Consider the following 27,765-nt stretch of genomic DNA (forward strand, 5'->3'; position numbering starts at 1 on the left):
CTCCTCCTCCTGCTCCTCCAGACCCCCGTCTCCTCCTCCTGCTCCTCCAGACCCCGTCTCCTCCTCCTGCTCCTCCAGACCCCCGTCTCCTCCTCCCCCTCCTCCAGACCCCGTCTCTCCTCCAGACTCCCGTTTCCTCCTCCTCCTCCAGACCCCCGTCTCTCCTCCTCCCAGACTCCCGTTTCCTCCTCCTCCTCCAGACCCCCGTCTCCTCCTCTTCCTTCAGACCCCCGTCTCCTCCTCTTCCTTCAGACCCCCGTCTCCTCCTCTTCCTTCAGACCCCCATCTCTTCCTCCTCCAGACCCCGTCTCCTCCTCACCCCACATCTCCTCCTCCTCCTCCAGACCCCCGTCTCCTCCTCTTCCTCCAGACCCCCATCTCCTCCTCCTCCAGACCCCCATCTCCTCCTCCTCCAGACCCCCGTCTCCTCCTCTTCCTTCAGACCCCCGTCTCCTCCTCCTCTTCCTTCAGACCCCCGTCTCCGCCTCCTCACCCCCGTCTCCTCCTCCTGCTCCTCCAGACCCCCGTCTCCTCCTCCTGCTCCTCCAGACCCCCGTCTCCTCCTCCTGCTCCTCCAGACCCCCGTCTCCTCCTCCCCCTCCTCCAGACTCCCGTCTCCTCCTCCTCCTCCTCCTCCGGACCCCCGTCTCCTCCTCCTCTTCCTCCGGACCCCCGTCTCCTCCTCCTCTTCCTCCGGACCCCCGTCTCCTCCTCCTCTTCCTCCGGACCCCCGTCTCCTCCTCCTCTTCCTCCAGACCCTCGTCTCCTCCTCCTCCTCCTCCTCCAGACCCCCGTCTCCTCCTCCTCTTCCTCCAGACCCCCGTCTCCTCCTCCTCTTCCTCCAGACCCCCGTCTCCTCCTCCTCTTCCTCCAGATCCCCGTCTCCTCCTCCTCTTCCTCCAGACCCCTGTCTCTCCTCCTCCTCCTTCAGACCTCCGTCTCCTCCTCCTTCAGACCTCCGTCTCCTCCTCCTTCAGACCTCCGTCTCCTCCTCCTTCAGACCTCCGTCTCCTCCTCCTTCAGACCTCCGTCTCCTCCTCCTTCAGACCTCCGTCTCCTCCTCCTTCAGACCTCCGTCTTCTCCTCCTCCAGACCCCCGTCTCCTCCTCCTTCAGACCCCCTTCTCCTCCTCCTTCTCCAGATCCCCGTCTCCTCCTCCTCCAGACCCCAGTCTCCTCCTCTGAACCTCTTGTCTACCTGGTCCCTGGCCCCCAGCTCTCCAGAGCTAGATTGATATCTATGGAGCAGTATTTTTCAGGAGTGTGTGTGTATGTATGTGGGAGGAAAATGGAACTGAATGGAATAATAATAATAATACTTGCATTTAATACAGTGGCTTATCACATCATTGGACATTTCAAAGCGCTTCGTAGAATATACTGTAAAGTGAATTGACTGAATATTTTGTGGGTGAAACGTGGCAGCCAATTGCACACAACAGTATCCCATACGCAGTCATGAAGTGCTTTAGGATGTCTTGCCCCTTGGTTCCCCATCTTCAGTTTGGGCCTGAAGATCTTCCTCTTCAACGATGCGTACGGTCACCCCCCCCCCCCCGCCCCACCAGTTTGGCTTTGTGCTCTGCCACTGTCAAGAGCTCTGGGCTGCTTTCGTGCATGAGAGGTGCTATATAAATGCAAGTTTTTGTCCTCCCGACGTGAAAGGTGCTATACAAATGTAATTTGTTGTTGTTGTTGAAGTGAGTGCGCTGAATGGGTTACTTCTATACTGTAATGGCTTCAATACACATAATGGATTGTTTGGCGTTTGGAGCAGTGGTTGATGCTATGGGTAATTACGGGAATGAGGGCAGAATTAATAATAATCCTTCCATTTGATATAGCGCCTTATTATGTCATTGAGACATTTCAAAACGCTTCACAAAATATATTATAAAGTGGATTGACTGTGTGTTTTGTGGGAGAATCAAAGTATTAGTGTTAGTGGGAGGAAAATCGGAATTTATTTCTGCCAAATATGAGAATGTGTATCTATTTTTTGTCTCCCTCCAGCTGTAACTTGTTCATTCACATCTCTTATTTAGGCTTGTATTATCAAATCAAATCAGCTGCCATATAGTATAGCCCTGCGTGCTGTAGTATGATGCTGCAACACCACCACCAACTGTAACAAAATGCCATTTGTAAAGCGCCTTTTACGTTGGGAAGACGTCCCAAGGCGCTGGACAGACAAAATTATGGACCCGAGCTTGGGGTTGGGGAGGGTGGAAGGCAGGGGAGGAAGCAGGGAGATCGAAAGCACAGTCAAAGAGGAGGGTCTTGAGATGGGTCTTGAAGGTGGCGAGGGAGGGGGCGAGGCAGAGGGACTGCGGGATGGAGTTCCAGAGGGTTTGTGGAATAGTGGCGGAAGGCTCGGCCGCCAATAGTGGGGCGAGCGAGGTGTGGGATGTGAAGCATGAGTGGAGGGAGCGAGCAGGATGATAGGGGCTTAGGAGGTTGGAGAGGTCGGGGGAGCAAGACCATGGAGGGCTTTGAAGGTGAGGACCCGGATCTTGAACTGTATCCTCTGTGTGATGGGAAGCCAGTGGAGTTGGGTGAGGATGGGGGTGATAGGGTCGCGGAGCCTAGTGCGGGAGAGGACGTGGGCTACAGCGTTCTGGATGATCTGCAGCCTATGGAAGGAGGAGTTGGGGAGGCCGACAAGCAGGGAGTTTGCATAGTTGAGCCTCGATGTAATGAAGGCTTGTATGAGTGTTTTGGCGGCCTGCAGTGTGAGACGGTGGCGGAGCCAGGCAATGTTGTGGAGGTGGGGGAAGCCAGAGTGGGTCATGCCGCAGATGTGAGGTAGAAAGGATAGTTGAGGGTCAAACAAGACCCCAAGGTTTCGGACTGGCTTAGCAAGTCTGGCCGAACCAGTGTCCGGGTCTGTCTGTTCAGGTGGATGTTAAAGATCCTGGGGCAATAAAGAGGAGGGAGATTATCCCAGTATTGACAATCCCCCAGATGAAATTGGTCATTCTCTTCATGGTTGATTGTGGAATATTGAAGTGTGCTAATTGGGTGCAGCATTTGTCCACAAAACATTATATAAATTTAGAATTTAGAAAACACTGATTGCTGTAATGGGCAGGTGACAGGGAGGGTGTTCCACCAGGATGAGATGAAATGGTCCTGAGGGTTGTTTTGATCTCTTAACTTGTGGTTGGCCTGAAGAATGTAACCTGCTGAAGCTTTGGCTTTTGTGGTTCATGTTTACAAACTCCCATGTCTTTCAGATATAGCCTGCCACCCAGAAACAGGCAGGTTTGTTCTTCCATGTGTACACATGTGATCAGAGACCAGTTTTAGTTTTAAAAAAAGGTTTAGATCCTGTAAAAAAAAAAAAAAAAAAAATTGTAGGCATGACCGAGGTCAGCCTGGCTCAGTTGTTAGCATTACCGTCTCTTAGTCAGAAGGTTGTGCGTTCAACCCCCGTATCGGCTTTGAAATCATAGTCTAGGCTGACGCTCCAGTGTAGCGCTGGTGGAGCGCTGCATTGTCAGAGGTACTTTAAACCAATCTCATCTGTTCAGGTGGACATTAAAAGTCCTGCGGCACTACTTGAAAAGAAATTAGATTCTCTCCAGTAGTCTCCTCGATAATAATTGATTGCTCACTTCATGACTGTTTGTGTGACATTGCTGTGCGCAAATTGGCTGCCGAATTTGTTCTGTGTCCTGTTGAAATGGCTGAACAACATGATCAAATGCAGTATTATATTTTTATTATAAAAGAAGCAGTAATGAGCTTTGTTTTTTTTTGTTGCTCGATAAATAGCTTTGTTGGGTCACTTTGGCATATATCACAAGCAAATAATGGGAAGTGTTTGTGACCAAAACATAAGAGCCAAGTTGAAGTGATTTTGTTTCAAGGTGTTCTCAGTGCCAAGAGGTATTGTAATGTAGCCTGTGTTTTCTAAAAATAACCTAAGGGTGAAGAATGCCTGCCTAATGGAAATGTGTTTTGTTCCAAGTGCTTTCTGTAAGCATAGAACAGACTTTTAATGCCAAACTGCCTTCTCAGTTACCAGGCTGCTCCACTGGTTTCTGTTGTGGCAACCAGCTGTGTGTCGCTATTTTCTTTAATGGGATTGCAGTGCCTGCTTTGGACTAGTCTGAGAGCTGCCTGACCCTGACAATGTACTGACTGGGACCACAACTACTGAAGTTTGGTGCTTCTGAATTGTCACCCATGCTGCCCCAAAGCTGCTTCTCCCAATAGCAGCAAATTAAATTTGTATACAACAACAACAACAACAACAAGATTCCATTTATTGAACGCCTTTCACGTTGGGAGGACGTCCCAAGCCGCTGTACAGTTGGGTCAGGACCCGAGCAGGGGGGAAATGGTCAGGGTGAGGGGAGGAGGGGGTAGAGAGTCGAGAGGGGAGCTGAAGGCTCGGTCAAAGAGAAAGGTCTTGAGACCGGCCTTGAAGGAGGAAAGGGAGGAGGCGGCGAAGGCACTGGGGATAGAGTTCCAGAGCCTCGGGGCTGAGAGGCTGAAGGCCCGACCACCGATGATAGGGCGGTTGGGGCGGGGGATGTGGAGCAGACCAGAGCCAGAGGAACGGAGGGTACGGGCAGGTAGGTAGGGGAATAGTAGGTCGGAGAGGTAGGAGGGAGCAAGGCCGTGAATGGCCTTGTAGGTGAGGGTGAGGATCTTGAATTCGATCCTTTCACGTCAGGAGGATGTCCCAAGGCGCTGGGGGTTGGGATGAGGAGGGGCGGAGGGCAAGGAGTGTAGGATTGGAGGATGACTGAAGGTGAGGTCAAAGATGAGGGTCTTGAGACGGGTCTCAAAGGAGGCAAGGGAGGGATTATTACCCCCGGAAAAACGATCTGTCAATCGACAAATAACCGGGTTCCTACTTACTACTAGGTAAACAGAGGCATGTGGAGTAAGGAAAGTTACCTAACATTTCATCCTGCCTGGGAATCGGACCCAGGTCCTCTTGAGAAGGGCGAGGCGAAGGGACTGTGGGATGGAGGGGGAGAAAGGTGGGGGAGAAAGCCTGAAGGTCCGACTGCTGATGGTGGGGTGGGCGGGTAGGGGACATGGAGCAGGCCAGAGCTCTATGGAGTTAGCAGATAACAGAGGTAGGGAGGAACAAAGCTGTAGGGGGCTTTGAAGGCAAGGTTGATGGTTTTGCACTCATACCTTCTCGGTGAGCCAGTGAAGCTGGGTAAGGATGCGGGTGATAGGTTCCCATGAAGATAACTAAATTCTGAGTGTGCTTGAGGCTCCTTCTTGGAGCAAAGATGGTTGAGGGGTGACCTGATCGAAGTCTTTAAAATGGGGGAGAAATTATTTCCACTGATTGGCGAGTCCATGACTGGTGGGCATTAATTTAAGTTAGTAAATGAACGAATGGGAAGGTTAGGAGAATGTTTGTTACACACCGAGTGGTTAGGATATGGAATGCCCTGTTGGGAGTGATGGTTGAAGATAATCCATATTAGCTTTCAAAGGGAAACCAGATAGGACTCTGAATTGTGAAATTGACAAAGATAAGTAAAAAAAAAAGTTGGTGTTTGGGATTTTTTTTTGGGGGGGAACCATGAATGTGGCATGCCAGAGATTTGTTAATCTGAAGCAATTTTATACCCGCACGGCCAGTCAATAACAACTTGCATTTATATAGTGTTTGTAACATGGTGTAGTGTCTCAGAGCGTTTAACAATGGCGGAGCTTAACACCAAGCTGGGGGCTAGGGGAAGTGATTGTAGGAACGGTCAAAGAGGAATGTCTTCAGGTTCGAACCGATGACAGAGGCAAGACAGAGGGATTCAAAACAATTTTGAGTTCCATAGTTTCGAGGTGTAGTGGCTGAAAGCACTGGTGGGGGTGGAGGTGGGGAAGAGATGTGCAGAAAGCCGGAGTCAGCTGAGACAAGATGCCGGGTAGAGGAATTGGATATAAGTTCCTTGATTTAACATTCAAATTATATCTGCTACAAATGGCGGGTGCCTCTTCATGAGTTCTTTTGATGGTTTCTTTGTAAAAAGACCTGAAGCTCCTGAAATCAATTAACAACAATCTGCTGTGCCTTCTTAATAACTCTGCATTCCGATGTGTATTCGTGTCGTTGGAAGTTCTCCCACCTGATTTTAATGGGACGTGTGAGGGATGCGAGTGATATTGGCGATGTCTGGAAACAGCTGTACCATCTTTCGTCTTTTAATTGCAAACGATGCTGGAGAATTTTAAGTTGTTCTGGGAACAAGGATGAATGAAGCGTGTGGTAACAGTTATTTTGAAACAAAAAGACATTAATACAACAAAGTTGTTCTTTTGGAAATTGATAGTAGAAGCCAGGACACTGGACTCATTGAAGAGCTTGGAGGACAGTATTCTGAAATAATGTGATCAGTTGTGGTGAAAAGCCTTCTTTAACCTAACTTTTGGTAATTTTTTACCTACTTGAGGGAGGGAAAGATTTGAGCGCGAGGAAAGAAGGATTGGACTGGTACAGCAGAGAAATCTTTGTTCGAGATGGACTGAGATTCCCTCTTCATCTAAATCAATAATCGGCCCATTGCAGACTCTCTTTGGGTTTTATATTGTGCTTTTAGCACACTAAATTGTTGTTTAGGGTGGGCTTCCTCCCGCAATGATCTATCTTCCTCGGTCACTCTCTCCACAAACCCCTCTCCAACACTCTCAATGTCACCCTTGCTCCCCTCGCTTCCTGAATCGTCTGCTACTCACGAAGGTCTACCAGCCACCTCCACTCCCTTAAGGCACAGGTGCGTGCTGCTGAACCAGGCTCAAATCTAACTTAATGGTCTATCAGATCTGTCTGGACCTTATCAAATCTTACTGCTCCATCCTCACCTCCGCTAAATCATCGTTCTACCAAAGACAACCCCGGATTCTGCTTCTCCATCACCAACCGGCTCCAATGGTGGAGCAGAGGATACAAGGGATAAGCAGGAGGCTAGTGCCAGGTGGTGAACTGTATGTAAATATGAGCTGATTGTAATATTGTTGGGAAGGGGCCGGGGATTGTAATTGTTAGCCTGGGCATGGAACTCTGCAAAGGTAACATTTAAGAAGAGGACTGCATCGTATTGGGGGGGGGGGGGGGGGGAGGGAACACAATTTGCTGAACAAAAATAGACATTCAAAGCTTTTTTCTGAATGATTCCTGATTTTTCTCCCTCTTATTCTGCCCTTGGTCCAAGGAACAGGGTGGGATAGTTGGCTGAGTTTCTTGGGTCTGGAATTCATATAAAACCCTGCCCATTTTCAATACCCCGTTTTAGAAACAGCTGTAAGCTAAATTGAAAGTGGCAGATTTATATGATGGCTGTTTTCTCCAACATCTATTTTGATGCTTCTCCCTGGAGGTGTGCTTGATTATAATTATAATTGAAGCCTCCCTTGCCTTCCCTGTTCCTGGTGCCAGCATATGCTCCAGTTGCTCGGCTCTTTGGTGTTGGCCCGGTTGTGATGTTTTGTGCCAAAAGTGCAGTATGATGCTGCTGGGCTAATGGACTGTACCACATATCCCATATTTTGTGGGTGAAATAACAACAAGATTACATTTGTACAGCGCCTTTCACGTCGGGAGGACGCCCCAAGGCGCTGTACAGAATACAGCATTTCAGAACTAAGCTGGGGTTGGGGGGGGGGAGGGGAGGGGAAGGGTTGTGGCTAGTGGCATGGTTGAAGAGGAAGGTCTTGAGGCGGGACTTGAAGGAGGCTAAGGAGGGGGCGAGGCGGAGTGACTGGGGGATGGAATTCCAGTGGTTGGGGGCAGAGTGGCTGAAGGCTCTCCCACCAACGGTGGGGCGGGTGGGTCGGGGGACATGGAGCAGCCTGGAGCCGGCTGAGCGAGGGAATGGGCGGGTTGGTAGGGGTTAGGAGGTTGCAGAGGTAGGGTGGGGCGAAGCCATGGAGGGCTTTGTATGTGAGGACTGGATCCTCTGAAGGATCGGGAGCCAGTGGAGTCGGGGGAGATGGGTTCACGGAGTTTGGTGCGGGAGAGGACACGGGCTGCAGAGTTCTGGATTATCTGCAGCCTGTGGAGGGAGGAGTTGGGAAGCCCAACAAGCAGGATGTTTGCATAGTCGAGCCTGGAGGTGATGAAGGCATGAACAAGAGTTTCAGCGGCCTGAGGGGTGAGGTAGTGGCAGAGTCGGGCGATGTTGCGGAGGTGAGGGAAGGCAGAGCGGGTCATGGCTTGAATGTGGGGGAGAAAAGACAGTTGAGGGTCGAACAAGACACCGAGGTTCCTGACTGGTTTGGTGAGTTGTAGTGTGCAACTATGGAGGTTGATGCTTTCAGAGCCTGAGGTGCTGAGGCGCTGGCGTGAGCCAATCAGGAGGGCCTCAGTCTTGTTCACATTCAACTAGGAAATTTGCCCTCATCCAGAACTTGATGTCCGACAGGCAGTCTATCCTGGAGTGGTCCTGGAGTTGAGGGTGGAGGCAGAAAGATAGAGTTGGATGTCATCTGCATACATGTGGCAGTTGACCCCATGTCTGCGGATGATGTCACGAAGGGGGAACATGTAGATATTAAAGAGGAGAGGGCCAAGGACAGAGCCCTGAGGGACGCCAGACAGTGCGGGGGCTGGAGGAGAAACCATTAGAGGCAACAAAGTGGAGACGGTGAGAGAGATAGGAATCGAACCAGGCAAGGGCAGGTCTACGAAGATTACGTAAAGAGGAGGGGTGGTGTATGAGGATGGACTGGTCAACAGTGTCGAATGCAGCAGAGAGGTCGAGGAGGACAAGGAGGCAGAGGGAGCCCTGATCACAGATGTTCAGAATGTCATTAGTGACCTTGACCAGGGCTGTTTCCGTGCTGTGGGCAGCGCGGAAGTCGGATTGGAGGGGTTCAAAGAGGGAATGGCGAGAAAGAAAGGAGCGGAGCTGGGATGCGACGACTTGTTCCAGGACCTTGGAGAGGAATGGGAGGTTAGAGATGGGGTGGTAGCTGGAGAGGAGGGATGGTCCAGGGAAGGTTTTTTCAGGATGGGAGTGATGACAGCCGGGTTTAGGAGGGTGGGAACTGAACCGGTGGACAGGGAGAGGTTGATGACCCTGGACAGGAGGGGGGCCCAGAAGATGGAGCTGGGAGACGAGGAGAGAGTTGGAGATGGGATCGAGGGAGCAGGTGGTGGGTTTGAGTTTGCGGACAGTTGTGGTGAAGGGAGGAGGGAGAGATAGCGTTGAATAAATATAAATCACAGGTACCATTTTGCATTTTTTAAAAATCCAATGTTATAACTCTTCCACCTGTGGGGAAGTGGATGAACAACCTCTAGCCTTGCCATCCTGCCCTACAAAACACAGTCACTGCATTTTACAGTATTTCCTGTGAAGCCCTTTGGGACATCCTCCTGATATGAAAGGCTCTTAATCAAATGTGAGGATCGTTATTATTGTGCTTCCTCTAACTGGCTGGCAAGAGATGCCAGCAATAGTTAAGTATAATTCTCCTTCAATTGTTTCTCCTCCCCACTCACTTGTCGAAGGTGCTGCTTTTACTTGAAGGAAGTGAATGGAGTGGGACTGCTTGCATTGCCACCATGCTGCTCTTAAAATTTAAAATGAGCTCCAGGTTTGCTTAGTTTCAAGTAACCGAAGAGAGGTGATGATCCTACCACTTCTTTCCATTAAGCAGATCTTGATTTTAGATTAGCAGGATTGTGATCAATGCTCTGGCTCTCACTCGCTCTCTGTGCGCAGATCTCTGCTTTTCTTGTCCAGCAGCAGTGCTAACCTGCAGTACAGATTGACCTGCCTGTTCGCAGTGCTTTGTGTTTATCAGACCAATGCTATGCACTGATTTGTGCAGTAAAGCTGAGGCTTAAGATTCAAAAGCTATTAAAATTCCTTTTCTATTACAAAGAGGCTTCACAAAAATTCAGGATAGAATAGTAATAATCTTTGCATTTGGTATAGTGTTGTTCACATTGGGAGGGCGTCTTAAAAAGCTTCACAGGACAGGAAGTAACTGTAAAGGGAGCAAAGGATTACTTGATGGCAATTATAAATGCAAATTATTGTTGTAAAGTGTACTATATTTGTAGGTGAATGCGGCAGCCCATTTACGCACAGCGGTGTTCCACAATCAGCCATGATGTGAATGACCAATATTATCTGGGGAATATTTTGCAGGACACTGGGAGAAACTTCCTTCTCTTTTTGAGTTGTGCTAATGGGAGCTTTAAACTTCACCTGAACAGGAAGTTGGAACCTTAGTTTAAATCTCATCTGAAGGATGGCACCTCAAGCACTGCACTGGAGTGTCAGCAAAGGCTATTTAGGTTCAAAGTCCCAACAGGGACTTGATCCCACAGCCTTCTGACTCAGAGGCAAGATTGTTACCGACTGAGCCAGGCTGACACATAAAATGAAAACTTTGCCCTCTGAAAATTCCTGGCTTGCATTTGTGAAAGTAGTGAAAGGGGTAAGAAAGCTGTAAAACAACTGCAACAATGAATCAATGTTCTGACTGACTTTAATGCTCTTGACCTTTTCTCTTCCTGACTTACAATCCAATTTACATTTAGCGCCTTTCACTTTGGGAGGACGTCTCAAAGTTTGATACTCCTGAGTATTGCTCCTGAGCTGGGGGTGGGAGCAAAGAGGGTGACGGACATATAACGTGGCATTCCACTGTACTTAGGTGATTAACTTAGACTCATTTGTTTTCATTAAGGATAGAAATTTAGGTTCAACATCAACGTTAAATTCTACATAATAAATCCATATCATGCCATGTACATGCAGATGTGTACATATTATATACTATATATTATTTAATTCCTGGTGTTTATGAAAATGTATCGCTAAATAATGGGAGTTTTTCCTGGTGTCTTGGCCAATGATCCTCCATCCACAAAAAATGGTCATTTATTTCATGGCTGCAAGACATTGTTATGGGCAAAAGTGGAGTCCCGTGGCATAGTGGTTGGAACACTTGCCTTGCAAGCGAGAGGACCTGGGTTCGAGTCCCAGCCAGAACAAAACCTGAGGCAAGTTTCCTTATTCCACACGTCTCTGTTTACCCAGCAGTAAGTAGGAAACAGGTTATTAATCAATTGGCGGATCACTTTCCGGGAGTAATAAAAATGTGGTTACTCCATCAATGACTGTTTGTGGAATACTGCTGTGTGCAATTTACTGCCGTATTTCACCCACACAGTCAATCCACTTTACATTGTAATCTGAAGCGCTTTGAAACATGTTAACGATGTGATAAGGTGCTATATCAAATGCAAGGATTATTATAATTGGCTGCCACATTTGCCTACAAATGCACAGTCACTACACTTTATATTCTGTGAAGCACTTTGAGAATTTTCAATGATGTGATAAAGCACTATATTAAATGCCTAGATTGTTGTTATGAGTGTTCAGCTGAAAATTGCAGCAAAGTAAATCTTATTTTGGTTTGGAGGAGAGTTTGATTTGATGGTTTACTGTGCTGATAAAGCTGTGTTGCGTGAAGAGTATTTATTAATAAACTGAATGTGAAATTGCTCTGAGCACCAGCAGGAAGCAGCTGATTAGAAATTTAGCACAGCTATTTTGCGTGTGGCCTTTTGAATCATTTTACGTTTCCTATCTCAATGCTTTATACATCTGTATTTGCGCCAAGAAGGAACTGTAGCCCAAGATCACAGAAAGTTAAATGAGATGTGTTTTGAAACTGCCCTGAGCATTCTGAGAAATTGTTTCTTTGCAAAACTATCCGAGGCTTGAAAATTCTCATGATCGTAGCTTTCAAGTCTTTTTGTTAATGTTTAAGCCCATGACGAATTTTGGAAAATCCTTAAAATCTGATTTAATTTGGGAACTGGATGTCACGGGTCTTATAAATAACTTATCAGGAGAAGTAGGGTTTTGTTGGAACTAAACTGGCTCAACAACAACTTTCATAACCTGAAGATGGGTGGGGGGCAAGGCGGAGGGATAGAGAAAGAGTGTTCCAGAGTTTGGGGCGTAGTGGAACGGAGGGCACGAGGGTCAAGCAGAAGGTTGGAGCCAGTTGAGCGGAGGCAGCAGGTAGTGGGTTGGGGATAAAGAATTTCAGAGAGGTAGGGAGGTGCCAGGGCATGAAGGGATTTAAAGACGAGTGTGTGGATCTTGAAATTAGTCTGTTCGGTTGATAGGAAGGTAGTGGAGCCTGGCTAGAACTGGTTGATGGGGTACGGAATTTAACAACAGCAATAATGCCAAATACATTTGTATAGCGTCTTTCAAGTCGGGAGGGCGTCCCAAGGTGCTGGACACTCAGGGATTTGGAACCGAAAGAAAAAACAAAAATGACTTGTTAAAAAGTAGACATCATTGTCTAAAAGAATGTTAAGAATCAAAGTCAACCATCATTGTAGGCCGTCAAAGTTACTCCGGATTGGCATCATGGTTGATGACGTGGAGACAGTTAAAGATCCTCCAAGCGCACTGAATGTCAACCAGATAACCTATGAGGAAACTCTGAGGCTTGGAGCGACAGCTGCTGGAGTCTGAGTTGGTGATCACTAATTCATACATCCAGCGCCTGGAATTCACCTTGATGAGCTTGCAGAGAGGGAAGCAGCTGCTGCTTAAACTCCGCACCTCCAATTGGTGGAACCTTTGCTCATTGGGAAGGGTCATGTGCCAAGCTACGGAAAGGAAGATGCTTTCATGCTGAGCTGTGTTGCCCACCAGGAAACTCACAAGACTCAAACCCGAGCTTGTCAGATGGCAAACGATCAATTAGTGACCATCCACCTGGGTGGGGGAGAGAAGCAGAGCTGAACTGGTTCCAATGTCACATGTTTGGCAATGGAGTCCTACAGCTTAGTGGTTAGAGCACTCACAAGCAAGAGGACCATTTGCTCACAGCAGTGTCTCACAGACAGCTGTGGATTGAGTGACTAATTTTTTTTTGCTTTATTTTTCGTTACTTGTACCGCTCTCCAAAAGTGATGGTGATTAACATATTCCATAAAACATCAGTGAATGTACACTTAGAAACCAGGATCTTTGTGTTTTGGGGACCTCTGGGCTATGCGAGAGAAAGGAGAGATAATCAATAGTATTCCTACGGCTAATGAAAATTGAATGACCTCTTTTGCCAAGCTATGCATTTTTTAGCTGACTAAACTCTAGCAGTTACCCCAGTGCACACACTGGGGTCCCCAAGCCTTGACTCTTGCCAACCTGTGCCTAATGCTTTCCGGAATTATGTAAGCAGGAAGCGTCCTCCCACCAGGGAGCGAGTGCTCATTCCATTTCAACAATCTATTTCTGAGATTTCCATGTGTAAGTGGGATGCATGAAAATCTCAGTTTGGTTTGGAGACTCTTAAGCATGGGAATGGGTTTCCACACATATCAGACACCCGGCTGACCAAAAAGAAAATCTGAATGGCAAGCTATGCAGGTTTAGCTGGTTAGAGATTTGAGTTCAAATTCAGCCTAAACTGAATGTTTTTGGTCAGCCATGTGTCTGACATGTGCAGAAACCCATCACCATGCTTAAGTGTGTTCAAACCAGACTGAGAATTACACATATGTATGCCATTTACACCTGGAAATTTCCCTGTGTCTGGAATGGGGAATGCACACTCCCCAAAAGGACGCACCCTGCTTACCTCATTCTGGAGAATGTTAAGCACAAGAGCCAAACCGTGCGTTGGTGATAACGACTGCTGCTGAAACCACAAAGCTTACCATTGAGAGCACTGTTGAATAAGCACTCCAGAGCTTGTCCAACAACAACTTATATAGCACCCATCACGCAGGATAGCTTCCAAGAGAGCTTTTGCGTGAGTGGCACTGTATAACTGCAACTTCTTGTTGTTCTTGAACCAGCTAAGACCACCTTAACCATTTAGGGCTTTGGCTTGTGGATTAACAGAAGTCGAGTAGGATCCCAAACTGATGGTTTATAACCGTATTGGCTGTAATGCTGCTATGAAGGAAGAACGTGGGCAGGTTCCAGAATAGGCATGTGCTCATAGCCATTCATTCAGAAATAATTGGCAATGTCTTTTAGGGAGGCCGGTGTGGGAAGTGGAAAAATTCATGCAGCTGCAGTGGGGCTGCTCTTGTCAGACTGAGACAGATGCACATTGTTTGGGCAGTGTAGAGTGCCTTTTATTCAGCATCAGACTGTGATGCCTCTGATCTGCCAGTGCCAGATACAGACACGAAATGCATATAATGGTGACGTGACGACCAGTTTCCCAGCACAAATGTATCTGATTAGCATGATTAGCACAATTAAAAAAACACATGCTTTATCTTAATTTCACTGAATAATACTGAATAATAATCCTTGCATTTGGTTTAGCATCTTATCAATTAAATGGCTGTGAATTTCCAACTCCCTGGGCCAGACGTCTGCAGAATAATAGCCTGCCTGTAAACAGTACTTTTTGTCCAAAGTAACATCTCAAAGCACTTTACAATACAAATTTACATTGACACAGCACTTTCCACACTGGGGAAGATGTCCAAGGAGCTTGATAGTCACGTGAGCTGAAGGTGTGAGCCATGGGTGTGTGAGATGGGGAAAGTTGATCAAAGGCGCTATAAAAGAGGAAGGTCTTGAGACGGACCTTGAAAGGTGGGAGGAAGGGAGTTGCAGGGACTTTTATCCGGAACTCTGTCCTGGAGAGAAAACCTTACATAGGTGGACAAATGAGGAGCCTAGGCAAGTTGGTGGGCAATTGGTGGGGGGGGGGCGGGGTGTAGGAGGAAAGTGATTGATGTTGCAGTTTAGAAAAGTTATGTCTGCCCCCATCCTCCATTACCCCTATTTTACTCTACACTTTTTTTGCCCCCTTCCCTACATCCTCAACATTAATTAAAAACAAAAGATCCTAGACATACACTATTGGTTATAGGAACAGGAGGAGGCCATTCAGCCCTTCAAGCCTGTTCTGCCATTTAATTAGATCATGGCTGATCTGTACCTCAACTAATCCTTTTAATTCCAATTTCCCGCTTTTTCCCCATATCTCTTAATACCCTGACCTACCAAAAATCTATCAACCTCACTCTTGAAGGTGTGGATGGATCCAGCATCCATGGCCTTTTGGGGGAGAGAATTTCAGATTCATTTCACTCTTAAATGGCCTGGTTCTAATTTTAAGACGATGCACCTTGTTTTGGATTCCCCCACCAGAGGAAATAGCTTCCCTGTGTCTACCCTATCAAATCCCTTTATCATCTTAAATACCTCAATCAAATCACCCCTCAACCTTCTAAACTCCAGGGAATACAATCCAAGTTTACACAGCCTTTCCTCAAAACTTAACCCTTTTAGGCCTGGTAACATTCTGGTGAACCTGGGCTGCAGCCCCTCCAGGATCAATATATCTTTCCTAACGTGTGGTTCCCAAAATTGAACGCAGTTTCCAGATGGGGTCTGACTAACCCTCTGTAGAGCTGAAGCATCATTTCTTCCTTGAGATAAAGGCCAACATACCATTCACCTTTTTAGTTACTTTTTGCACCTGGGAACTAGTTTTTAGTGATTTGTGGATTATGGACACCCAAATCTCTTTGCTGCTCCACAGTTCTTAATGTCTCCCCAATAAGAAAATATTCTGCTTCATCATTTTTTGGTCCATAGTGGATGACCTCATACTTCCCAACATTGAACTCCATTTGCTACAGCTTTACCCACTCACTTAATCTGTCCAAGTCCCTTGTAACTTCCTACTCCCATCTACACAACTTACTGAGCTGCTTAGCTGAAAATCTGGTCCATGACTTTGTCACCTCTCGGCTGGACTATTCAAACGCCCTCCTCGCCGGTCTCCCATCCACTACATCCGTAAAATCCAACTAATTCAAAACTCTGCCACCCGCATTCTCACCCACATGAAACTCCGCTCCCCGATCACTCCAGTCCTTGCCAGACTGCACTGGCTCCCTTTCCCAGAGAGGATCGATTTCAAGATCCTCACCCTCGTATTCAAGTCCTGCACTCCTCTGCACCCACTACCTCTCTGACCTCCTCTCTCCTCAGCACAGTACCTGTTGCCTTTGTTCCTCCGGGTCTGGCCTCCTCCTTGTCCCCTGAGTCCTCCGCTCCACTCTCGGCGGCCGTGCCTTCAGCCACTATGCCTCAAGGCTGTGGAATTGCCTTCCTCACTCCCTTTGTCTCGCTCCCTCCATTCCCATTTTCAGGTCTCTGGTGAAGACCTTTCTTTTCGACCGCGTCTTTGGTCACCTTCCTGCCCCTCCCCCTGGCTCGGTCCCGGGATCCTAAACTGTAAAGTGCTCTGAGACGCTGTCCGGCGTGGAGGGCGCTGTATAAATCCAAGTTGTTGTTGTTGTAGCTTAGTGTCATCTGTAAATTTGGATATGAAACTTACTAGTCCTTCATCCAAATCATTTGTATATATGGCGAATAGCTGGGGTCCCAGTACAGACCCCTGGGTGACACCACTTGTCATGTCCCGCCAATTAGAGAACGTTCCCTTTATTCCTACCCTCTGTTTCCTGCCTCCCAACCAATTACCAAACCACATCACAAGGTTTCCTCCGACTCCATGCGCTTCCATTTTCACTAATAATGTTTTGTGTGGAACCTTATTAAGTGCCTTCTGAAAGTCCAAATAAACGATATCCATAGACACTCTTATCCACCATTTTAGTGACCTCAAAAAATTCAACTAGATTAGTCAGATGTGACCTACCCTTCACATACCCATACTGGTTAACAGGATCTGAAACAGTTTACTCTGAATGTTAGGTTGCCTGTCCCTTTGTTTGCGATCCCTCCAGCAGAGGGAAAAGTCGTTCTGTATCTAGATCATTGAGGCTTTTCATTTTTGCTTCTGCATGATTTCAAATGCATGTAAAATTAAATTGGAGGAACAAATCATTCACTGCCTTAGAAATAAAGTATCAAAGACGTATGTTATATTTGTCTACAAACGGCTTCACGCCCTGGCACCTCCCTACCTATCTGACCTGCTTTTCTCCCCACTCCGCTACCTGCTGCCTTCGTTCAGCTATCTCTGGCCTCTTGCTTGTCCCTCATCAGCCACTATGCCCAGAAGCTTTGGAACTCTCCCCAATCCCTCTGCCTCGTCTCCTCCTTTCTCTCTTAAATCACAACTGAAAACCTTCCTCTTCCACTGTGCTTATGGTCACCTCCCCCCACACCCCCACTGTCAAGTGCTCTGAGACACTGCTCTGTGTGAAGGACCCTATATAAATGCAAGTTGTTTTTGTAGACTAGAAATCTGATTTGCGGTCACCTCGGTAAAACAACCACCTCACAATTTTGGGCACATTTTCCCGGTCTCTTCCATTGTCAATGTTAAAAGATAGGCTGTCTTCTTCAGTAAACTGGGTACCTCACTATTCTGGACAACTGTCATTGATTGTTGCCACTACAATGTCCTCCTCCGGTACAAACACCCCCCGCCGCTACTAACCTGTACACAGTGAGCTAATCCTCGGACTTCTTGCGTTGGTTCCTTGGCGCTGCTACTGTGGGCGGAGTGGGCTCTTGTCAGGCATGCGCGGGGAGTGTTGCAATCGTGGAAGGTGCGCGAGCAGAAAATCAACTTCAGTAGGTTGTGGGTTTATTATGTACTGACGGATGTGCAGCATGGTATTGTTGAAGGTGCTGTCCTTTGAATAAGACATTCGCCCACAAAATACACAGTCACTTCACTTTACAATATATTCTGTAATGCTCTTGAGACGTCTCAACGACTTGATAAGGTGCAAGAATTATTATTATTATTAGTGAATCAAGATCCCTTTGTCTTGCCTATTCAGGTGGAAGTTAAATATCCCATTTGTAAAGAGAAGGGAAGTGGTTTGAAACATACCCCTGACGTAATAAAGCCGTATATAATAATAATCCTTGCATTTGATATAACGCTATTCTCGTCTTCTAGCTGTCTCAAAGAGCTTCACGGAATATATTGTAAAGTAAATTGACTATATTTGTGGACGAAACGCGGCAGTGAATTGCGCACAGCAGTGTTCCATAAACAGTCGTGGATTGAAGTGACTAAATTATTATTGTGTAATATACAATTATATCAAATTTATATCAAATGCATGGAGTATTGTTATGATTATAGTTTGCAGTATGTTGAAAAAAAGTACTCTCCAGGCTTTAATTAGAACCTGAACACTATTCGATATGAATGAAATGAAAAAGCTCAGCCAGGGTACTCTGATGGCACAGTCAGGAATGGCACAGCCTTTGATACTGATGGGCAACGAATTCCAACAGAGGAGCAGATGTTGAAATCACATGATGTGTGGACTGAATCTCAGCTTAATCCAAAGAGGGAGAAAAGTGATGATGAAATGGTGGAAAATATGAGTTGCTGCAGCCACTGTGCCATTTGCTTCCAGGCAAAACACATTGATTGTTTAATGACAGAAAGTCAATCGATTTTTCTTTCTTTCCCCTCTTTGTGGTGATGAATTAAACCCATTTGAGTGTATGACAGTTTAAATGGGATTGAAAAAAAGTAAACCCAGAACAATAGTTTAGGATACAAAAAGATAGTAGAACAGGAGGACTCCGGTTTAGAGTTGCAATGGGCAATTACAGGACTGACTGACACCAGGAATTGTTTCTGTAACCCAGGGTAATTAAAGATAGTTGGCCAAGGTGGTTGAGGCCAGACATTGGATTTCATTTAAAAAAAAGGTTTGATGCCATGGTGGCATAATGAGGTTGGGTGTTCTGGATGGATGAGATCAAATGGGCTGAAGGGTCAATCTTATGGGTAGAGGCAGGAAGTTGTTATAAACAAAAGACAGGTACTGTATGTTTGCAAGTAAGGGATGGGGGAAGAAGAAGATTGGGAAAAATTTCTCCAATATCTTATTAATATCAAAAAATAAAATAGTGATAGTTCTTGCATTTGATACAGCACCTTATCACATTGCCTCAAAGCATTATGCTATAGAGTAGTGTCCCTGTGTGTATAGTAGCTATTTTTCTTATCTTGCCCAAATGGCCATCCCTCCTTGTGCAATTCTAATCGCTGAGTGTTGTGGGCTGTTTTGACTGGAACTGAGGTTGGAAACACGAAGCCGAGCTTGATGCTATCCTTGGCACAGTGGATTCACAAAGTGAGCGAGCTGTTTGAGCAAATTTAAGACAGTTACTCAGTTTATTTTCTGTAATCCACAAGTGACCGCTATGTACACTTTATATCTAATCAATTACTCTGTGTTCATATGATCCTTGGCTTCATGAGCTTCGTACCCTATTGCTCCTGAGCAGGCTTTGAATACTGATACAGTAATACAGGCCAACCTGTGTTAGCCCAGTCACCAGGTTACAAAATCTCAGCGGACCCATTATAAGACATGTGCAGAAAAATGTATAACTTCTGAGTTTTCAGGCTGCCACTGATGACATGTCCTGCGTATTACACACACTCAGTTCTGCTGTTACCGTGTTACCTTTATGAAATGACATGAACATCATTTCCTGTGCTTTTTTGTAAGGTCAGCTGATGGCCTGACTTGTGCAGAAACCCATCACCCTGATTATGAGTATCCAAATCAGACTGAATTGCACATATGCTGGGTGCTTATCGATTAAAACTTTTCATGTCCCCCACTCTATCTGCTCCACCGTCAGCAGGCAGGCTTTTAGCTATTTTGTTTTCATCCTCTGGAATTCCATCCTTGAATCCCTCCTACTCGCTCCCTCCCCTCTTTCAAGGCCCGTCTCAAAATGCACTTCTTTCATCACACTGTCGGTCATCTTACCCCCCACCCTCCATCACCAGATTCTCATCCCCAGCTCAGGTGCTCAACCAGCACTGTGAATGCGCTTTTGGACGTCCTTTTGACATGAAAGGCACTGTATAAATGTAAATTCTATGAAAGTAAATTGTATTTATTGTAACTATGCATTCAAAACAATGCACAGGTTTCGGTTCTGATTATTTGATTGGAAGAAAAATCTGATATCTGGCTTTGCTTTTGTGAAATCTTGTGGATTGGCACAGCTTCAGTGAAATAAAGCCTGGACGTCTGTCTGCACTGGTCTGGTTCCAAAGCATTGCTGCTGATCTGCCAGATACATTTTGGTCTTCAAATCTCTTTCATCAGCTTCTCCCTCCTGCAGTTAACCCCTGTTAACTGTAAAAGCACAGAGATCAGCCTGAATCAATTGGCAGCAATCTCACCTCTGACCCATTTTGGGACTTTGGATTCACATTTGCTGACACTCCCAACACATTTCTGGGGTTTGCTGTATTTTGGAGGTGCAGTCCTTCGGATAAAACATTAAACTGAGGTCCTGTCTGTCTCAGCCATTCTTAGCTTGGCTCAGTTGGTGTCGCTCTCACGTGTGGGTCAACATGTTGTGGAATAATCCTTGCATTTGATATGGCTTCTTTCACATCAGGGTGGTGCCTGAAAGTGCTTCACAATATCCACTGTAAGTGTAGTGACTGTTTATTTTTGGAGACAAACGCAACAACCAATTTTACACAAACCATTGTCCCTCAAGCAGCCATGAAATGAATGGCCAGCTTTAGCTTGGGAATTGTCCAAATCAAGACTTGAGGACAAACTCCTCTTTTTTGACGAGTGCTGTAGGATAATGTCCACCTTAACAGGCAAAGGCGGGACCTCACTTTAATGTCTTATCCGGAGGATGGCACTTCCAAAAATCCATCATGATTCTAGCACTGTATTTGAGTGTCATCTTAGACCAGTGGGAGACCAGCGGTTCTCAAACAATTTTTTTTGATGGCCAGGTTGGGGCAGTGTAACTTTGTAATCTGTATTACTTTCCCCCTTCTCGAGCCAGCTGGCACGTGGGGAGAGAGAGAATGGCGCATGCCCAACGGGCACCCACCCGTCCTCGCAGACTTCCATGGGGGCTGTAGTCTGGCCGCCACCTCTGCAGAAGCGGGCCCGACGAACGCTCAAACTACAAGAACCAGCATTCGCTGTGCTGCGCTACACGCACACATACAGATGTTTCCTCCCTCCTTCCCCCCCCACCCTCCCTGGGCCAGGTGCGCTGGTGTGACCACACAAAGGTGGCCGCATGCGGCTACAGTGACTGAAATTTGAGAAACGCTGACCTAGCCTGTGTGTGTTTCATGTCCAGTACTCACAGCCTTCTGACTCGGAGGTGAGCGTGCCAACAACTGAGCCAAGCTGATACCCAGAGTGATGATACAAGTAGCAGTCCAACTAATAAAGGATGATGAGACAGGTGGTAGTGGCACAGAAGCAAATGGTTTGAAATGATTCCTTCTGTACTGACACTTTTTATATCTCTATACTATTTAATCAACCATTGTTCTTTTTTGCAGCTGCCACCGTCTTCGGCAGGTTCAAGCCATTGTGAATCGTAGCAACAAACCAAAATCTGATGGAATTCTCTGCATTCTAGGTACGTTACAAAGTTTAGCACTGATTTCTAGCGATTAGACTATTTGGGGCGGGGGAGAAACGTGAATCTTAAACTCACAGAACATGATAAACATGTTTAGCCCATGGTGCTTTGCTGGCTCTCTGAAAAAGCAATCAAAATAAGTCCCATTCTGCTGCCTTCCCCAGCCCCATACCTGGAGAATTTCAACTATTATACATTCCTGTGCTTTTTAAGTAAAGTGTTTATTTTACTCTTTTAGTAATTACCTATACCCTCTAATTACCAATTGTTAGGCCTGTATAATAGAGGTAAATGATCGGATGAACCTTAGTTCTACAGCCTCATTTTAATATTTCAGTAAGTGCACCGCAGTGACTCAGAGAGGAAGGAGTGGAGAACATTATGTTGCGTTGAGCTGAATAATCAGATGTGATTAAAGCAACCTGGGTTATTATCCACTGATGGGAAGTTGGCTGCTTCACATTAAGCGGTCGGGCTCTCTCAGAGCACTCCTCCCAAGCACTTAGATTCACATTAATGTGACTGAAATTGTTTTCAGTATCTTTGGCGGGAGGTGGAAATGGTGCTATAAAATTGCAAATGATGCTGCAGAACGCTATAACAATCATTAATGGAAGTGGTCACCCCACTGACTAACTTGATAAATTCATGAGTGGAAACTCAGTTGACTGCAGGAGCTGAATCGTATGGACTAGGATAGCAGAGGGTTGAAACACACCCCCACCCCACCAGTCAACTGAGTGTTTGATACATGTCGGAAGCCCATAACTGTACTGATGAGTATCCAAACCAGACAGAGTTCCATACCTGTATGCCTTCCACACATGGAAAATTCCTGCCTGGAAAGGAATTTGTGCTCTCTTAGAGGGACCCACCCTGTATTACCTAATCCCGAAGAGTATTAGGCACAGGTTGGAGAGCCAAGGTCTGGGGTCCTCTGACTGTGCATTGGACATATCTGCTGGAGGTTAATCCATTAAAACCACAGAGCTTGCCATTGAGTGTGCCTTCAGCCACTATGCCCCGAGGCTCTGGAACTGCCTTCCTCACTCCCTTCGTCTCGCTCCCTGCCTTCCCATTTTCAGGTCTCTGCTGAAGACCTTTCTTTTCGACTGCGCCTTTGGTCACCTTCCTCCCCCTCTCCCTGGCTCAGCCCCAGGATCCGTTACTGTAAAGCGCTCTGAGATGCCGTCTGGCGTGGAGGGTGCTATATAAATCCAAGTTGTTGTTGAGAGCACGGTCTGGCAAGCTCTCCTGTTGCTTTTCCAGCTTGGAAATCCCTACCTTTTAGGGCTTTGGCTTGCAGGGTTAACAGGAGTTGAGTTGAGTGAATCCCTGTCCCCATTGGGCCAATCTGCCCCTCGAAGCTGTGTGTGCTGTCATCAGTAGTGCCATAGAGTACTGGCTCATGAACTGGACTGGAGTCCGCTACAAAGAGTGGACATGCCAAGCACGTCAGCTTGGAGCCAGCATTTATTTTGTGTGTGTATGCTGTTAATTAAAGTTGCATTTTGTTTGAAGAAGTCATTTTTAAAAAGATTAAGGAGAGCAATATTTCAATTGCGATGATTATTACAGAATTGTTATTCTAAAATGGAATTTGGATGTTTGAAGAGGAATATTAAATTGTGCGGTGAACTTGAGGATCAGAAGAGATTGGCTCCTGTGGAGAAATAAGTGTTGGTTTGATGTTGGAACGATCCCTTGTGGAAATCTATAATTCTTCCCCAAAAGGCTGTGGATTGCAGGGTCAGTTGGAATTTTCAAGTCTGATGTTGATAGATATTTGTTATGTAAGGGTATCAAAGGGATACAGTGAAACTCTTACGTCTTATCTTTATAAATTGTATAAACACCAAAGTCGTACATTCACACGAGTCCCATTCAGTTTCCTATCAAAATTACTTCACAGTGCTTCTTTTTCTCACCTCCTAACTCGTAATACGGCTCCCCTACCTTCTATTATTTCTACACTTGAATCGTGGGAAATTACGTCCTTAAATGTTGACACACGCGCACTTAAATGTAGTCTTCATCTGTCGACTTGTGTGCAGAACAACTTCATTTCACACGATTCAATGTGATTCCAATGTTTGTTGGTAAGAGTGTGTGTGGTGACATGTGAAGACTCATTGAATCATGGCAAAATATAGTTTTAATGCACATTTTCTGGCTGCAATGACTAATTACCGTATGCACATTTACTGGGTGCATTAAATTACACATGCTCAGTGTAGATTATTGAATAAATCGGATTTTCGATGACTTCTACAGTTTGCCTGAAACTTGGACCTCGTGTAAATCATATTAAAAGTTTTGGTCCCGACTGATACAATTTTGTGAGTTTTACTGTATATAGTAAAGGCTGTAAATGAATGGTGGAAGAGGCTCGAGGGGCTGAATGGCCATCTCCTGTTCCTGTGTTCCGAGTATAGAATGATTCTGGGTTGAACTGCGAATTAGTGATGAGAAATTCCACCTCCTCTTGTCTTTCTGTAGCATTTCGGAACATGGTATACTTTGACAAATTGTTGCCTTCAGTATTATTTGGGGCCAGCTTTCTCTCTCTCATTCTTAAAAGGACTTCTTCAAAATTGCCAAATTTTTGGTGATCTGAAGTGTTAAGAAAATAGAAACCCAGACTCAAGGAGGAATTTGTACACTTTAATGTTCATTTTCTTTCTGCAGTTTTGACGTTCTTTTCTTTTGCAGGAATTGATAGTCGTTATAATGAGGGCTGTAGGGAACTGGCAAATTACCTGTTCTTTGATTTGTATAATATGACCAACATCGACTGTGACACTGCGGATTTGCCAGACGAAGTGTTGGATGGTAAATATACAAACCCAGCTTCCAGGCTCATTGAAGCATTATGTAGGGCCACACCTGGACACAAACAGTGCCCTTTTATCAGGCCAATGCTAATCAGTAACTTATTATTTGTCCTCCTTATGTCCAAGCTGGACTATTCGAACCCCTGCTCATTTTTTGGGGGGTGGGTGGTCAGCTGGATGTCTGACACATGTGGAAGAGTATCCAGACTAAACTGAGAATTCCATGCATCCCACCTACATGGAAATTCCAGAGATAGATTGTTGGAATGGCATGTGCGCTCTCTCCCTGGAGAGATGTATTCTGCTTACCTAATTCCAGAAAGTACTAGGTGCAGGTTGGCAAGAGCTAAGGCTTGGGGACCCCAGAGTGTGCATTGCAGTATTGCTGGAGTCTAACCAGCTAAAACCGGATAGGTTGCCATTAACAGACACTATCCTGCTCATCATACTCCCTAGCTCTTCCCTACATAAGCTGCAGACATTTCAGAACCTTGCAGCTCTCCCACAGCAGGCAATGTGAATCCCCCCACTATCCTCGCTCGACCCCACTGGCTCCCCATCCCCCCAGCAGATTGAGTTCAAGATCCTATTCCTTGCATTCAGATTTCTCCACGGCCTCTCTTCCCCCCTCTATTTCTGCGACCCTCCTCCCTGGCTGCTTCCTCAAGATGTAACTGGCTAATGTAATTTTTCTTCCTACATTTGTTTCAGATGTAATTCTCTTGATAAAATCGCAGAGTGTTCATCTGTACTGCAATCCTGTAAATTATAAGTACCTGCTGGCTTATGTAGCACACTGGAGGAATCTACACATGCACTGCTTGACCGAAAAGGAAGTAAGTTGCAAAATTTGTGAGGTAGCAGTATTTTTTGTTGGAGGAGAGGATCCTTTTAATTTCAAGCCTTAATTTTTTTTTAACTTTTCCTTATCCCAAAATTATGCGTATTTAAAGATGGTTAACCATATTCCCCATTCTGCCGGTTCCACCATCAGCAGTTATGCCTTCCGCCTCTCTGCCCTCATCCTTTGAAACTCCATCCCACAGTTCCTTCACCTCACCCCCTCCCTTGCCTTCTTCAACACCCGTCTCAAGACCCTCCTCTTCAACCGCGATTTCAGTCACCCTCCTACCACCACTCTCCCTGCCTTCCACCTCTCCTGAACCCAACCCCCAATTTGGGTGTAAACCCCTGACTGTCCAGAGTTGTGGAATGTCCTCCCGACATGAAATGTGCTATACAAATGCAATGTGTTGTTGTATCAAGAAGTCCTTGAACACTGTAATCATATCAGATTGGACTCTGTAATTAAAAAAAAGTTCAGAAATAGAGACACAAAGCAATCTACAAGCATGTCCTGTGTATACAACTTTACATTAAAAACAAAACACCTGGGTTCAATTCCAGGCAGGGTGAAACCTTGGGCAAGTGTCCTTACTCCACACGACTAACAATAATCCCTCCAAAACAATAATAAATTGGTCATTTTCAATCCACGACTGTTTGTGGGACATTGCTGTGCGCAATTGGCTGCCGCGTTTCGCCCACAAATACAGTCAATTCACTTTACAGCATATTCTGTGAAGCGCTTTGAGACGTCTAGAAGATGTGAAAAGCACTATATCAAATGCAAGGACTATTATTATTATTAAACCTCCTCACTTTATTGTGCCTACATGAAGGAGCTTAACAAAATTCATTTTTAAGAAAATACAGTTAACCCTACCCATAGACTCAAACCTGTGAAAATCATTATCTTGAATAGAGGAAGTTAGTTACAAGACTTAAAGCTTCATTTTGGTTTTGAATGACACCAACCAAGAGGCAAAATACCTGCAGCCAATAAACCCCCCAAAAGGCCATCATTCTTTACCAGCCAAATTTACAATACGTTCCACATTTACATAATGTCTTTCACAGCAGTAGATGCCTCAAGGTGTTTGAATTGTTTCTGTGCTGTAGCGTTCTTTGTAACTCCCTGTTGTTGAATCTGGTACATTACTCCGGGCATTTTGCAAGCAAATGCATTGTCGTGTCTCAAGAAGAAATAGTCACAGATCAGTCAATCTGGTTTTACATTATTTTTTGTACTGAGCAACATTAATACAAATGTAGCACTTTTCTCCACTTCACGTAATTGAATGCTTAAATCTTTCAATGTCTTCTCCCCCCCCACACCCCCCCACACCCCCACGCAAAAATCCATTTTGGGTGAATTGGGTTATAGTAGATTTGTATTGTATAGACAGTTCTGTTTAGACAGATCAACTGTAAATTGATCTGCCTATAGAACATTCTCCCTGCATGAGACTGAACATTTGGGCATGATCTGTGCTCTTATGCTGATAAATTAGACTACGTTAAGGTCAGTTAGTTAGGCTGATGGTATTTTACACTGTTGTCGCCTGTTGGGAGTTAAATTCATTTAAAAAAATCTTTCCTTTAGTATCAAGATGAAGAGGCTGCAGAGGAGTTCAAAATTGCCAGCTTTGTGAACATGGTACGAGACTGCAGTAGAATCCGCGTTCCATACAGCTCCCAAGGTAAATAGCACAGCAGATCTGAAGTGCCATGATTAACTTTGTACCTCCAACAGCTCAATGCTACTAGAATAGTGAACCGGTGCAATGGGATGAGAATAATTACCTGTAGTCATCTCCAGTGGAGGAGATGTTACCATAACAACAGCAAAAACAATTTACGCTTAATAATAATAATCTAATACTTCCATTTGATATAGCGCCTTATCACATCGTTGAGATGTCTTAAAGCGCTTCACAATGTAAAATGGATTGACTATATTTTGTGGGTGAAATGCGGCAGCCAATTGCGCACACAGTGTCCCACAAACAGTCCTGGATTGAGTGACCAAATTATTTTTTTGAAGGGGATATTACCCCGGAAAACGACTTGCCAATCGCCTAACAACCAGGTTCCTACTTAATACTAGGTAAACAGAGGCGACTGGAGTACGGAAACTTGCTCAACATTTTGCCCTGCGGGAATCTAACCCAGGTCTCTCGCTTACGAGGCAAGTGTTCTAACTACTGAGCTACAAGGCTCCACAAATGTGGGTAAAATGTTGCTGAGCAGATAATGTTTTCATGGATGAAGACCTTCCTTTAGGAGTTCACTGAAGTGGTCTGCAGCAATAAAATGTGTTTGTCTTAAACTTTTTTATTCCCTGAGACTTGCTGTTCGTTGCTCTCTGCATTGTTTTTAACTCAATGTTGCCACCTCTAGGTTGTTGACTTGATTTGAAGCTCCTGTGCTGCCTACAATACAAGAGATGGAATCCCAAAGCCTCCTTACTGCAGAGGATAATCATTAAATAACTTAGATAGCTTTGGACGCCCTTATACTCTCCAGAATTAGTATTCTTAAGCATGGTATATCGGAACATGAGTAGGCCATTTGGCCATCGAACCTGTCCCACCATGTTCCAAGATCATGGCCAATCCCTAACTCAATTCCTCCTCCCACTCTCTTTCCATAACCCTAGATACCCCTGTTTATCAAGGCTATATCTATTTGGCTTTTAGTCTCTTCAATTAAGTATGA

General features: G+C 45.6%; 1 protein-coding gene across 1 annotated transcript in view; it reads left to right on the forward strand.

Moving 5' to 3' along the window:
- dnaaf9 (dynein axonemal assembly factor 9) overlaps positions 1–27,765 on the forward strand; it is an 82,505-nt gene that overhangs the window by 4,750 nt on the left and 49,990 nt on the right. The window contains exons 2-5 of the mRNA XM_007907964.2: positions 21,288–21,367; positions 24,083–24,202; positions 24,916–25,040; positions 26,651–26,747. Of these exons, the coding sequence (XP_007906155.2) occupies positions 21,288–21,367; positions 24,083–24,202; positions 24,916–25,040; positions 26,651–26,747 (422 nt within the window). The remainder of the gene's footprint in view (positions 1–21,287; positions 21,368–24,082; positions 24,203–24,915; positions 25,041–26,650; positions 26,748–27,765) is intronic.

This window comes from Callorhinchus milii, unplaced genomic scaffold (assembly GCF_018977255.1).
Source record: "Callorhinchus milii isolate IMCB2004 unplaced genomic scaffold, IMCB_Cmil_1.0 Scaffold1, whole genome shotgun sequence".
Taxonomy (NCBI): Eukaryota; Metazoa; Chordata; class Chondrichthyes; order Chimaeriformes; family Callorhinchidae; genus Callorhinchus; species Callorhinchus milii.